Genomic DNA, 14,340 nt, shown 5'->3' with positions numbered 1-14,340 from the left:
CTCGTGTTCAAAATTTTTCTTCTTAATCCTGAAAATGTCGTCATAAAACAATCAAAATCAATAACCACACTAAAAATACACCAACTTCATTTTGGCAGTTAATCTTGCGTTATCCTTTTTGTAAAGCATGGTTTATGAATTTAACCACGTGATTATAATAAGTTTCCGGAGACATTGGAACCAGGTTTTGATTTCTTTATTTGCTTAATTTTGATTTGCTTCATTCATTGCCATTCAAAATAAAAAAAAGAGTTATTGCAAAAAAAAGAGATTCAAAATATTTTCTTACTTGGTTAATGATGCACATTTTTCACGGATTTCTTTTTTTGGCGTGCGCTCAGTTAGGCTTATCGTTAAACTGCCCCCAAAATTGCCACTCTGCTTTTTGTGTTGATAGAAATAAGATCAACTCATTTTGTAAATCGGGAGTAACAATAGACTCTTGTGGTTGCTGCTTTGTTTGCGCAAAAAAAGTTGATGAGATTTGTGGTGGCCATCTCGATGTTTTTGGTAGGTGTAGAACTGGACTATTGTGCCACTCAAATAACCGTTTTGGAAGTAACTTCGGAACGTGCATTCGTAAGTAATTGATTAGTATATATATATATATATATATATATATATATATATATATATATATATATATATATATATATATATATATATATATATATATATATATATATATATATATATATATATATATTGTATGTATACGTTTATATTATATTGTATATCAATATAAATGGTGTGCAGATAGATAATAAAAAAAATGCAAATGAAAATAAAAATTAATATATTTATATTGAAAAGTAATTTTTAGGAGTTAATTTTTATTTAATAATTAAAAAAATACAAATGACAAAAAATGAATAAGTTGAATCCACTAAATGTTTTTTTATTTTTTACTTTTTTTATGTTTTTAAAATGTTTGTTCAACTCTTTAATTTAAGTTTTTATTTTATTTAGAACCTTTAAATTTTGAAAATATTACACGGTCTGTAATAACGCGACCTGTTATCGTAGAAATAGCTAATGAACCAACGAAAAAAGTAATAGAACTTGAAAGATGTAAGCCAAAATGCTCTCTAAGCTACTGTTATTTAAACCCCAATGCAATTTGTTCAGCAAGGTATAAAAATTTATTTTATATTTTTTGGGAAATAAATTGAAATGTAATATTTTTATAAACTTGTAATTCAGAAGTATTATAAAATAACTTAAAAGAAAAAATTCGGTTTCAGCGAACTTTCACATAAAGATGTTAAAGTTGAAGTTAGTAATGGAAACCGTTCAAATATTTTTTTAGTGAAAACGCTTTAAAAAAACGAGTATGCAGAGGAGATTGTCAACACACGTCATGCAGTGTATGTTTTATAAAAAAGAAAATGACATGTCCAAAATGTTTGTTGAATGATTTTAAATGCATTGAAAACTACGCAAAATGTGTTCGACAAAATACTCACAAAAGATGGTCTAACAAGTTTAAGGTATTTATGATGTATTTTTTTTTTTTTTTTACATAATTTATGTTTGCCACCATCAAAAATGCAAAGCAGAACTATGTTGAGAATGCGAGCCGTTTTCAAACATAAAACTAAACTATTTTATAATGTATGCGATTTCAGTCTTAAAAATGTTCCGCTTTTTAAGTGCCACAATTTGTGCAATAATGCCACAATTTTTGCAATAATGCCACAATTTTTGCAAATGCAAACCTAGTTTTTAGCTCCAATTAGAAACTTCATTTTTAAGAAAATTTTCAAACCTTTTTTTCTACACTAAATACGGACCTGAATAATAGAGGCATAAATTTTCTATCATTTTCTAGATTGTCATCATTTTTATATATTTAACTTATTTTCTTTTAGCTTGATGATAACCAAAATATTTTGTGTCGCGTTCCCGATTGCCCAAAATAAAAATTTGTAGTCAAGATTTTGAACAATTCCGCTAAACAATAATATTTACGAAAACAAAGCAACAGATGAAACTAGTTTATAGCTGAAACTATTTGAAGAGTTTACTGACAAAAATTGTTGACCAAGGGGTGTTGAACAACAAATTCCACAAAAGCGTTTTTTGAGATAGTGCTTGCTTCATCTTTAATTAATATGGCACTTGTTGCATCGATATGAGCAATCACATCAGATTAACTTTTCGCAATAATAATCAAGTTTACGAAAAGATTAAAGCAATAATTGTGCATCGTATAAATAAAGCATCAGCGTAAACACAAATTGCGTTTATTTTGTCTACCAACATTTTATCTTGAGATAAGTGTAAAAACCAATCTCAGCTGAGGTGAACACACAAACTACAAGATGCAAACTACACTGAACAAAATTTTTCTGGTTCGATAAGAACAAGTGGTTGAGAAAAACAAATGCCAGACATTTATTTCAGCATTCGTAGCAAAATCACATGTTTTCGCAACACATTCTGTAAACTTGATACTAACTTGGTACGTTTAATGACGTAATTTCAAGTTATTGTAAAATACAACTTTGATTTAATATTTATAATAGTAATTTATTTTACACCACTTTAATTTTTTAGTTTTTAGATAAAATTTTATTTGAAATAAAAAAATTTAATGTAAAATGTTTAAAATAGTGACAGTATTTAGATTAAAGATGAAAGCCAAAAAGTATGCCATTTAATGTTAGTTTTTAGCAACACTCTCCCAAATATCTTGTACATAAAATATAAAAACACGGAAACACGACATGGATCGTAAGATTTTGTCACCGAGAACCATTTAACTATATAATAAGTCCATGGTAGTCTATATCTGAATAGATTTTCTGTATGATAAACCATCGCAAAAATACAACTAAAAAGTCAAATGGAATTTTGCCGTGTATCAAAGTATTGTACTAATTTATTTAGTAGCTAGCTGCCTAATTATACGCTACCTAAGTATTGGTTTTGGTCAAATTAGCAGCAAGCTCGCTAATCGTTAGGTTTACGCATGGGACGGAACCAATTTTTGAAGCAAATTCCAAACTTTTTAACGCTCAATTTTGTTCGTATAAGCTTTTTTATTACTATGGGTAAAAATATGATTTTCATTAATTAAAGCTTTAGCTTTCCAAAAATATATATATATTTTAAAATAATCATTCATATCCAGATGTTAGTTTTTTCAAATAATGAAGAAATTATAAAAAACGTAAGACCTTCTTATCATAATCCTGATAAAATTCAAACCTTACTGCTGATATAGATAATAATTCATTCTCCATTTTACACCCTAAATATTTGGACTTTTTTTTTAGCGTCAAAATCATTTTAAAAGTTATTTCTGACCGAGGTCTGGTATCAAGACAAACAAGTTTGAAATGATTCAAATTTTCAATTAAAAAACGATAAAGATGTTAATTAATTAAAATGCTCCAAGATCATAGGTTGAAAAGTATATATTTTTGTTCACAACTATTTTGTTAATCGTTAACCGAATTCTGCGTAATACATAAAGATTGTGATTGAAATTATAAATAAAATCCCCCAAAATGTCATTGTACTTGATTTGTATAGACCACCACGTAAAAAAAAGTATATATTGAAAAAAAGTATATATTTTTATTCACAACTATTTTGTTAATTGCTAACCGAATTCTGCGTAATACATAAAGATTGTGATTGAAATTATAAATAAAACAACCCCAAAACGTCATTGCACTTGATTTGTATCGACCAACAAGTTAAAAAAAAAAAAATTTTATAATTAAAAGATTATTTTCAAATAAAATGAAAAAATGAAATTTGGTGAACGTTTTTATTTTTGCTTGGGGAGACTCAAAACACTAGAAGTAGCGCAACCTCAATCGAAAGCAACCTCAATCAGAGGCAACCTCAATTGATCAAATAACAATCAAATTTAATTGAATATTAATATCCGGATCATTTTCGTATATTTATAATAACACACAAAATATTGAACATTTCAATTAACAGTTTTCTTCAGATATTTCATAAACATCGTGATAAACCTTTTTTGGTGATAAAAATTATTAAAGAGCTGAAAAATGAGTATAAAAAAAATAAAGATCTCATTGAACCAATTTAAAAACGTACAAAGAGGTCGTACTATTCAAATCAAATATTAAAATACTAAAAAAATACTCAAAAAAACTTGGAAAAAAAACACCAATAACAAATGGTTTTCAAATATAACAAAATGTCTCGTTTACAAAGATCAAAAACAAAAGAATCTATAATTACTTCATCAGGCGTTTGTCAACGTAGGTATATATTTAGCATCACAACTAAACTTCGTAAGTTCATACTTGACTATTAGCCAATCAGTGATGAAAAATGTTAAATCAATCAAAGTTAAGTGATTACGTGCTGTGCGTTTATTAAAATTCATCAAAGCACAAGAAATATTAATGTAATGGTACCATTAGTGGTGTATTCTGTAATATATATATATATATATATATATATATATATATATATATATATATATATATATATATATATATATATATATATATATATATATATATATATATATGTATATATATATATAAACAAGAGCAGATCTAGCATTTTTTTGTATTTGTGATAACTAACTTCCAAACATGGAAAAAACTTCAAACGTTATATGTTTATAACAAATGTCAAGTTTATGTCAAGTTTATGTCAAATAAGGACGATTTGCAAAAAAGTTGCGATGATTGGAGTCTGGGAACAAAAAAGCCCTAAATTTTTGGCCGCAACTGCCCCAAACATGAGAGCAACAAGTTGATAAAATATTTTTTTTACTATTCTCAACTAAAGTTATATTCATTGATAAATTTTAAATTTCATACAATAATCTTTTGAGATTTAAAAGTTATACCATACAAAATTTGTGACCCCCTCAAATTGAGGGGGATTTATACTGTCATAATTTTTGAAGGCTGATAGAGTAAACTATGAAATTTTAAATTTATTGATAATAATAACTTTAGTTGAGAATAGTAAAAAAAATATTTTATCAACTTGTTGCTCTCACTTTGAGGCAGTTGTGGCAAAATTTTGAGGCTTTTTGTTCCCAGACTCCGACCATCGTAACTTCTTTTGCAAAGCATTCTTATTTGGCATAGTTATAAACATATAAATATTTAGAATTTGTTCTATGTCTGGAAATCAGTTATCACAAATACAAAAAAATACTAGATCTGCTCCTGTATATGTGTATATATATATATATATATATATATATATATATATATATATATATATATATATATATATATATATATATATATATATATATATATGTATATATATATATATGTAATTGTTTTTAAAAATAACACGATGTTTTTTATTCTTGACACGTTTCGTAAAATTTATTTACATTTTCAAAAGATTATTTTACAATAATAAAAAACTCTGAAATAAATATTAAAAAACAAAAAGTTATGCATGATAGACCAATATATTTATTGCAAAATAACTCGGTAAATAAGCAATCAAAATAACCAACTGTCAAAAAAAAAAATAAACTGACAGAAAAATTAAATAGATAAGTTTATAGCACAATGTAAAGTTTGTTTATTAAGTGAGAGACTTTCCCATTTAATGTGGAGGGTTTCTTTTACCTTTAATTTGTGTTTGGTTGGGGCATTATCCAAAATCTTGAAAGAATCACAGTTAGGCAAATTTTTGCAATTAAGAGATAAATTTAAGTGTTTAAATATATGAGATTGTTTATCACTTTTAAGGTGCTCATTTATTCTAGTTGCCAAATGTTTGGAGGTTTCTCCAATATAACTGTGATTACAGCCAGCGCAAGAAAATTTATAGGCAATATGAGATTTAAGCAGTTTAGGAAGTGACTCTTTTAAGCAAAAACAATCTTGTATTTTATTAGTAGTGAAAATCAATTTTATTAGAACATCCTTGCAATATTTATGAACAATTTTTGAAATTTTCCTTTTAGTGTAATTAGAGTACATTCCAATGTATGAAAGCTTAAAGTATCTTATATTTAAGCTATTAACAATGTTAGAAACAGATGGATTCATTTTCTAATCAATATAGGATTTAATTTCATAATCAATAATTTTTTGTGGAAATTTATTATTTTGTAAAACTAATGAAAGATTCTTAATATCTTTATCAAAACCAACCCAAGAATTATTGATTTTAAATGTACGATCAATCAAACAACGACAAGTCCGAATTTATAGCAAGAGGGAATAAAACTAAAAAAATTTTGTAAAAGACCTATATACGTTTTTTTGTGATAAGCTGAAGTTGAAAATTAATTGGATTTTTCAATGAGTACGTCTAAAAAAGCAATCTGGTTATCTTGTTCTTTTGCATAGTAAATTTCAGATTTTTATGTTGTTTATTGAGGTATTTGAAAAATTCTTGAGCTTCATATTCAGAATTAAAAATAGCAATTATGTCATCCACATATTGTTTACAATTGTTTATGTCATGTGAATCTTGCATTACCAAAAATATTGCTAATACATTAACAAGAGTACCAACAAAATAGATATAAAATAAAGTTGCAACGCAATAGCTTAATTTCATTTTAAGTGTGATAATCAGCAGATTTGACGAATTTATTTAGAAGCAAGCATGGTAGTTTTAAAGAATATTGAATTAGATACACGTGGTAAACGTGTTAAAACAGGTTAATAATACCCCAACCAAACACAAATTAAAGATAAAAGAAACCCTCCACATTAAATGGGAAAGTCCCTCACTTAATAAACAAACTTTACATTATGCTATAAACTTATCTATTTAATTTTTCTGTCAGTTTATTTATTTTTTGACAGTTGGTTATTTTGATTGGTTATTTACCGAGTTATTTTGTAATAAATATATTGGTCTATCATGCATAACTTTTTGTTTTTTAATATTTATTTCAGAGTTTTTTATTATTGTAAAATAATCTTTTGAAAATGTAAATAAATTTTACGAAACATGTCAAGAATAAAAAACATCGTGTTATTTTTAAAAATAATTACTTATTTTATGCTATTACGACGTTCAAGATATATATATATATATATATATATATATATATATATATATATATATAATATATATATATATATATATATATATATATATATATATACATATCTTTTAAATTCATAATTTAGTTATATGATATATTTATAAGTAAAATTCGATAAAAAAAAAGGAAACGTATTAACTATTTTTAGATATACTTTGATTTAATAATAAATAAGCGATATTTTGCTGACCCATTGTAGTCTGCGTCACCAGGTAATAAAAAAAAACCGTTTAAAAATTACTTTAAACAAACCATTTAAAAAATAAACAATGCAAAAAATATTATTTACTCAAGTTACAGTTGATTGTAACTTTACGAGTTACGAAGACATCTTTAAACGCACGTTTGTAGAGCCAATTGTGCAACATAAGCTATGAAAAAAAACAACCATGGTTCACCCATGGAAATTTCATAGGATTCCAATTTTTATGGGAAAACCATGGTTCACCCATAAAATTTTATCGGATTTTCATGGAATTCAAAGGAATATTTTCATAAGGGTCCTGCGTATAATGTAGTAATTTAGATAAAATGATAAAGTTAAAATAAAATGATTTATGCACAAACTAATTGATATATAAACGTTACCAGCATGTTAATAACATTTATATAGAACAAGGCAGCAACAAATATAGTATTACTTATAAATTGTAATAAAATAAAAAACTTACTTCTTCGTCTGAGCTATCTGCATGATGTACAATATATTTTTATTGCCAATCAAACCTACCGGCTGATAATGTAGTAATTTAAAAAAAACTCTAAAGTTAAAATGAAAAGGTTTATGCACACACATAAATGTTACCTGTATGTTGGTAACATTTATATAGATTTATATATTACTTATAAATGGTAATTTTAAAAAAGCTTTCCTCTTCTTCGTCCGTTCTATCTGAAAGATGTAAAATATTATTTTTAATGCCAGTCAAACTTGCCTGCTTAAAATACAGTGATTTAAATAAAATGATAAAGTTGAAATAAAAGGCCTTTTATTTCAACTTTATCATTTTAGTGTGTGCATAAGTCCTTAAGGACTTATGCACACACTAATAAATTCAAAAATTTATTATATTTTTACTTAACTATTTTTAAAACATAATAAATATGTAATTTATTAAGTATTGTAATGTAAAAACATAATAAATATAAAAGGGTGTACATAAACTAATTTATTTTTACTTTAGACAAGCACTTCGCATTATTTAAATATAAACAAATAAAAATAATTGTATTATAATAAATAATAGTCTATTATTTATAAACATTGCTTTTATATGCTTAAATTTAACTGTGAAGTAAAATCTTGCGCATTAATTAACTTCCCTTTGTGATATTTGTAGAACAATATCGTAGTTTTCCTTCTCCACTTAGTTGTTCTTGAAACATTACTAGATGAATCTAAAAGATAAGGCTTATATCTTTTCCAGTTAATTCAAACTCAATTCACCATTTTAATAAGATAGCTTTTGTACTATTTTTAAAAATATTAAATGCATATAAAAACTGACTATGGTATAAATTATATAAATGGTGAGCAACATTATTTATATCGGCAGTCAAACCTGTCGGCTCATAATGTAGTAATTTAAATAAAAAAGTAAAAATAAAAATATTTATTCATAAACTATTACATTATTTACATATTCTAACAATTCTGCTATTTAATAGTAAAGAAAAAAAATAATACCCAATCGGCACATCTAGTTTCTATTTCGAAATTAAAACCTGTATAGACACTTGTTTGTCACGTTCCAGGCGTAAAACTAAAATACGTGTGTATTACGGGCAGTTTTACTCGAGTTTAACACGTGTTTTTTGAGGTTTTTATGTCGCAAGCTTTTTTAATGTCGCACGCAAATTTTAATGTCGCACTCTTTTATCAGTGGTTTAACACTCTTATGCCTGCCGGATTGTAGCAATATTCAAATTGAAAAATATATGCAATATTTTCTAAATATATATTCAATCTTTTTCAAATATATATTCAATCTTTTTCAAATATGTTCAATCTTTTTCAAATATATATTCAATCTTTTTCAAATATATTCAATCTTTTTCAAATATATATTCAACCTTTTTCAAGTATATTCAATCTTTTTCAAATATATTCAATCTTTTTCAAATATATTCAATATTCCTGGGATAAATGAAATTTACGCGCGTAAATAGAAGGATAATAACTACAATTAATGGCAAACAAAAAAATTAAACACAAACAAAAACAATGGCGACCGAAATCATTGAAAAAGACATGGGTGCAGATCTATATAAAAATTTAATATTTTTTCTAGATGAAGTTGAATCTTTTATTGGAAAAACCACTTGTGGTGATTATTTGCCGTTATTATTACAGCATATTGATTTAATCGATCAATTTATTCCAGTATTGAACAGTTTTAATGAAGAGTTTATTGGTGATTTAAACAACAAAGAAAGAATAGAAAGTATATTATATATATTTTTGGAGATTCGGAAAATGCTTTCCCTTTATTATCATGAAAAATCTTCAAAATACTGCAGTATCAACATTAATGTATTATATAGTAAAACCACTGGAAGGCCAAAGTACGAAATTCCAAAAAATGTTCTAAAAGAATTTAAGTGTTTGGGTTTTTCTTGGAATGTTGCATCGAAGGTTTTAGGTGTTTCACGTTGGACAGTTCATCGCAGAGTAAATGAACTTAATTTAAACAAAACAGGTCGTTTTAGCAACATCAATGACCACGAAATAGACAGAATTATAGCTGAATACATATCTCGTCACGGTGTAGCAACAGGGGAACCATTATTATCTGGTTATTTTAGATCAAAAGGTTACCATATACAAAGAAGAAGAATCCGCTCTAGTATAGTACCATATACAAAGAAGAAGAATCCGCTCTAAACAGAGTGGATCATAGGAATACTGCATTGCGATTGGGAGCATTGGTTAGAAGGCGATCTTATTATGTACCATGGCCAAATTCTTTATGGCATATAGATAGACATCACTCTCTAATTCGTTGGATTTTCGTAATACATGGGTGCATTGATGGTAAATCGAGGAAAGTAATGTTTTTGGAAGCCAATACAAATAATTTAGCAGAAACGGTGTTAAATCTTTTTTTAAATGCGACAAGCGAGTTTTCAACGCCTTCAAGAATAAGAGTAGACTTTGGGGTAGAAAATGTTCTTATATGTGATGAAATGATTGCAAGAAGAGGTCATGGCAGAGGGAGTTTTTTAGCTGGATCTTCCACAAGAAATCAAAGAATAGAGAGGTTATGGAGAGATGTGTTTCGATGCGTCGTGTTACCCTTTTTATTACACTTTTTATGCTATGGAACAGAGCGGCATTTTAGATATTGAAAATCCAATTCACATGTTCACACTGCATATAGTTTATTTAGAAAGAATAAATCTTTCCTTGAAAGAGTTTAAACTTATGTACAACGACCATCGTTTATCTACAGAAGAAAATTGGACTCCCAATCAAATATGGACTATGGGAATGATAAATATTGACAATCCTATGTCAAGAGATGAAACGGAAAATGATATAAATGATTTTAATATCTATGGAGTAGATGTTGACGGCCCTTTATCTCACGATTTAAACAATGTTGTTGTTAACTCAGTTAGTATTCTGAATAGAATTGATATTGAAGCATTCGTCAGAAATTCAATAGATATGTCTAAAGAATCCACTCATTTACATAGAAGCCTTAGCACTTGTGGTGAAAAAATTTGAATCTTATTTATAATTTCAGATGAATTTAACTTCTTGTTCTATTTTATTTTGTATTAGCTGCTTGTTAATGTGTACAGAATAGTTTCTACTGAATAGAATCCTTTGTATCTATACTCTCGAGTCCAGAATACAAGTGGGGTGGGAATAAACGGCACAGAGGAAATGGGGGGGGGGTTGTTTATTAAGGAGAGTACTATATTTTTTTACTTCCATGTAGTTCGTTTTGAGCCTATATTCAAATCAAGCAATATATTCATTTGCTACTAAATGGAAATTATCCATAATAGGGTTACTTTTTAAATTTTTGCATTCGTTCTAGACGGTCTCTTAATATTTTTAGAGGGTAAACCAGAGACTTGGAAAAAAAAAGATTAGCGTTTCTCTCAAATATTATATATTACTTGGTAAGACTTCATATATGAACATGTAAAAATATCATCAAACATATTGCAAAATCATATTGTTCCAAAAAAGTTATTAGTAAATGCCATGTCATAAACATCAAAAAGGTCGTTATTAGCTGGAAGCTTGCATAACAGCGAGCCACGCGGCAAAACTGAACAATTAGAGCAAGTATGTGCAGTTGGTATATACATATATGCTTCATGTGTCTTCTGATCCTATAAATGAACAAAAATAAAAATATTATTATAACTTGCAACACTTAAGAATGTCTAGTTTTATTATTTTTATTTAAAAAAACAATTTTTTATGAAAATAACCTTCAAATATTTTTTGAAAAATTACATCATAAATCCAAGCATGGAGTTTTTTTACACACATTTTTGCATATTTATTAAAAAAATTTCAAGATCTTACAAATTATTCTTGTTTATGTTTTTAGCTTATTATAGAAATCACACTAATTAAAGTAAACTGGGGTGGTTTTGTCCCACTTTGCACCTAAATTATCCTAGGTACAATAGCTGGTGGCCAATTAAAAATTGGCCACAATTGGTCTACAATTAAATTGGATACAATTAAAAAAAAGCTCACTGTACCTATGGCCAATTTTTTTCAAACCCCTCTATATGGCGGAACTTTTTTATTTAAGTCAATATACTTATATCAATAGAAAGTAATTGGTATATACATTTGATCATATCAGTTTTACAATTTTTAGACAAGTGCGGAGCATTAAACTTTGACGTTGAAAATACGTAGCCCTAGGTACACGAACTTCCCCTACACTTTAAAAATTCCAGGGCTTTTCCAGGATTTTTGAGAAAAAAAAAGAAAAATCCCAGGACTTTCTAGGATACTAGTCCCGGACATTGCAGGACTGTGGGAACACTGTTATGGTAGAGAATATAAACATTTTAAAACAAAATATATATTGTGAAACAAAGTCATGCAGAAACATGCAGGGCCAAAGTTGCCCTTTTTTACGTTTTTTAATTTTGCAAGTTTTGTATTATGAAGAAATCTAAAAACCATAAACTATGAAGAACCATCCAAACCACTTCATAGTGACACTTAAAAACCATTATAGAAAAGTTAAAGCAACATTTTTACAATTAAATGCCGTTCCTGATGTTAACATGAATCAGGTTGTACTAGATTACATATTACCAGTAGCTGGATAACATGACTTGACAGACTATAAAAATAATATTTTAATAATATACATCTTTCAAATTATAATTTAGTTTCCGATAACAAACTAAATTTGAATGAAATAAATTATTCCGATATTTATTTTGAGTATGAGCAAAATCTTTCAGTTAAATACTACTATTTTATTAAATATAATAGATCTTTTACTTTTTTATCAGCTTCAATAGTAGGAATAAATTCAACAGACGGTTGCAATGCAAACCCAAGTAGAGGCTCTTCTGAAGCTCCAGTGACGAAAGAAAGAATATTTGCCAATGAAACACACTCTCTTCTACCACTGGCAACCTAAATAATATATTATATGTAACATCTAAAACATCACAGTGATCACTGTTTTACATTTAAAAAAAACTTACCTCTCTGACATATTTCACAAACATAGAATAAATCTCTTTTTCTTTAACTAAAGCTTTAACCCTTCTGATGAAAATTTTGGCTTCAATAATTTTAAAAGCATTTTTGCTGTGAATTGTACTTTTGAAGGTCTTAATAATTCAAGTAATTGTGGAAACTCTTTGAAAAACCTTATCAAATTAAACTTGTTTAAACCTTTTTGTATATTAGATATACAAATATCTGCTGTATTTTCGGTGATCTGGTAAATATGTTGGTAGCTGCCCTCTTTGAAAGAGTGCAATACCAATTAACAAACCTACAAAGTAATATTCCTCAGCAAAGAGTTCTCTCAAACCACTATCAAATAATCTCTCTTTAATCATTCTATTGCATTCTCGTATCCACTCTCTCCTTGGACCACCATAATCCTTAGCTAGTTCTCCCATAAAGTCAACTTCAAATGTAATTAAAAAATTTTCAACGGATTCTAATTCAGCAAATGTTGACAATAAAATATTTTGTCAATCGATACAAATAAAGTTTGTCTCAGAATCTTTATCCGTGTTTTCATCAATGTTTTCTATATCTTGAACTCTGCCCTTGATCATTGTTTTTTGAAGAAACCTTAAAATTTCTATTGGATCCTGAAGATTATTTTCTTTAATTTCCTTAATTTTTTGGTTTTCAAAATCAATTTCAATATATATATTTTTATCAACTGAACCTTTTGCTACAAATGAAGCTGATGTAAGTTCTTTTATTTCCTGTATATCAACTTCATTAACATCTTCTTGATCTATTAGTTGTGAACTTTTTGATACAAATGAAGCTGATGGAATTTCAATAACTTCCGTTGGAATGATCATTTGATGATCATTGCATCGTTCTTTTAGCTGTAAATATAAAAGCCCTTGTCCAGCTAGTTTTTTTACAACATCATATGAGTAATCAATATTTGAGCATTTATTTAATTTTGATATTTTTTTTCGTGATACTTTAACAAAATCGAATTCATCTGAACCCAGCAAAGGAAATTTTTCATGCAACGACTCCTTTATTTTCTCTCTTATTATTTGTTCACTATCGAATTCATTGATAATCAAAATTCCATTTGCAATTACAGAATCCCATTTTAGGAATTGTTCTTCATCATTTTCTGTAGATGAAATTAGTGCAAATTCTAATGTTTTTGTCATTTTCTTTGATTTATTTTGATTGCCTATGTGGTTGCCTATATTGCTACTGTATGGTGCTGACGACCTTAATCTATCGTTTCTATTAAGGCGCCTAAAAATACCCGATGAACCACTTTCACTGAGCATTCCTCTAGCTCTTTGTAATGTGGAGGTTATTGTGAGTTCCGATTGTGGCCTGCTGATATTTGTGCTTTGATTTGTGCGAAGAAGAATAGAAGCTTCCTCTAACAAAGACGCAACTTTGCTATAACTATCCATATCGGTATAAGTATAACTGCTTTTTATAACTACACGCTTTTTCTGGTTGAGAGACTAAAACATCCCTCAAAAGGAGGTCACTTCGCAAAGTCCGTAAAAATTACCGTAAATTTTTTATTCGCATGTTAAATTTCTTTTGAAAAATTAGTTACACACAAAATTGCTAA

At 27.5% G+C, this 14,340-nt stretch overlaps 1 protein-coding gene, 1 long non-coding RNA gene and 1 pseudogene across 2 annotated transcripts; 1 reads left to right on the top strand and 2 right to left on the bottom strand.

Moving 5' to 3' along the window:
* Positions 1–227: 227 nt before the first annotated feature.
* On the top strand, positions 228–2,663 carry LOC101237220 (cysteine-rich motor neuron 1 protein). Its single transcript, XM_065815110.1, has 4 exons — positions 228–579; positions 970–1,132; positions 1,310–1,490; positions 1,872–2,663. The coding sequence occupies exons 1-4, from the start codon at positions 297–299 to the stop codon at positions 1,920–1,922; spliced, it is 678 nt and encodes a 225-aa protein (XP_065671182.1). The 5' UTR covers positions 228–296; the 3' UTR covers positions 1,923–2,663.
* Positions 2,664–3,816: 1,153 nt separating this feature from the next.
* LOC136090191 (uncharacterized) lies at positions 3,817–7,980 on the bottom strand. Its single transcript, XR_010643236.1, has 2 exons — positions 7,708–7,980; positions 3,817–4,421 (listed from the first exon to the last, which is right to left on the bottom strand). It is a non-coding gene; the product is annotated as an uncharacterized LOC136090191 (long non-coding RNA).
* Positions 7,981–11,143: 3,163 nt separating this feature from the next.
* On the bottom strand, positions 11,144–14,227 carry LOC136089460 (uncharacterized; annotated as a pseudogene).
* Between the last annotated feature and the right edge of the window lie 113 nt (positions 14,228–14,340).

The sequence above is a fragment of the Hydra vulgaris genome, chromosome 13 (assembly GCF_038396675.1).
Source record: "Hydra vulgaris chromosome 13, alternate assembly HydraT2T_AEP".
In the NCBI taxonomy this organism is placed as follows: domain Eukaryota; kingdom Metazoa; phylum Cnidaria; class Hydrozoa; order Anthoathecata; family Hydridae; genus Hydra; species Hydra vulgaris.
Note: the sequence above shows the minus strand (reverse complement) of the source record. Positions and strands in the feature narration are given on the sequence as shown.

Excerpts from the sequence above, each read along its gene's own strand:
- LOC101237220 (XM_065815110.1), top strand. The coding sequence starts at position 297 with ATGATGCACATTTTTCACGGATTTCTTTTTTTGGCGTGCGCTCAGTTA. Across the intron at positions 580-969 it reads TAACTTCGGAACGTGCATTC|AACCTTTAAATTTTGAAAAT; the intron begins GTAAGTAATTGA and ends TATTTTATTTAG. Across the intron at positions 1,133-1,309 it reads AATGCAATTTGTTCAGCAAG|TGAAAACGCTTTAAAAAAAC; the intron begins GTATAAAAATTT and ends ATATTTTTTTAG.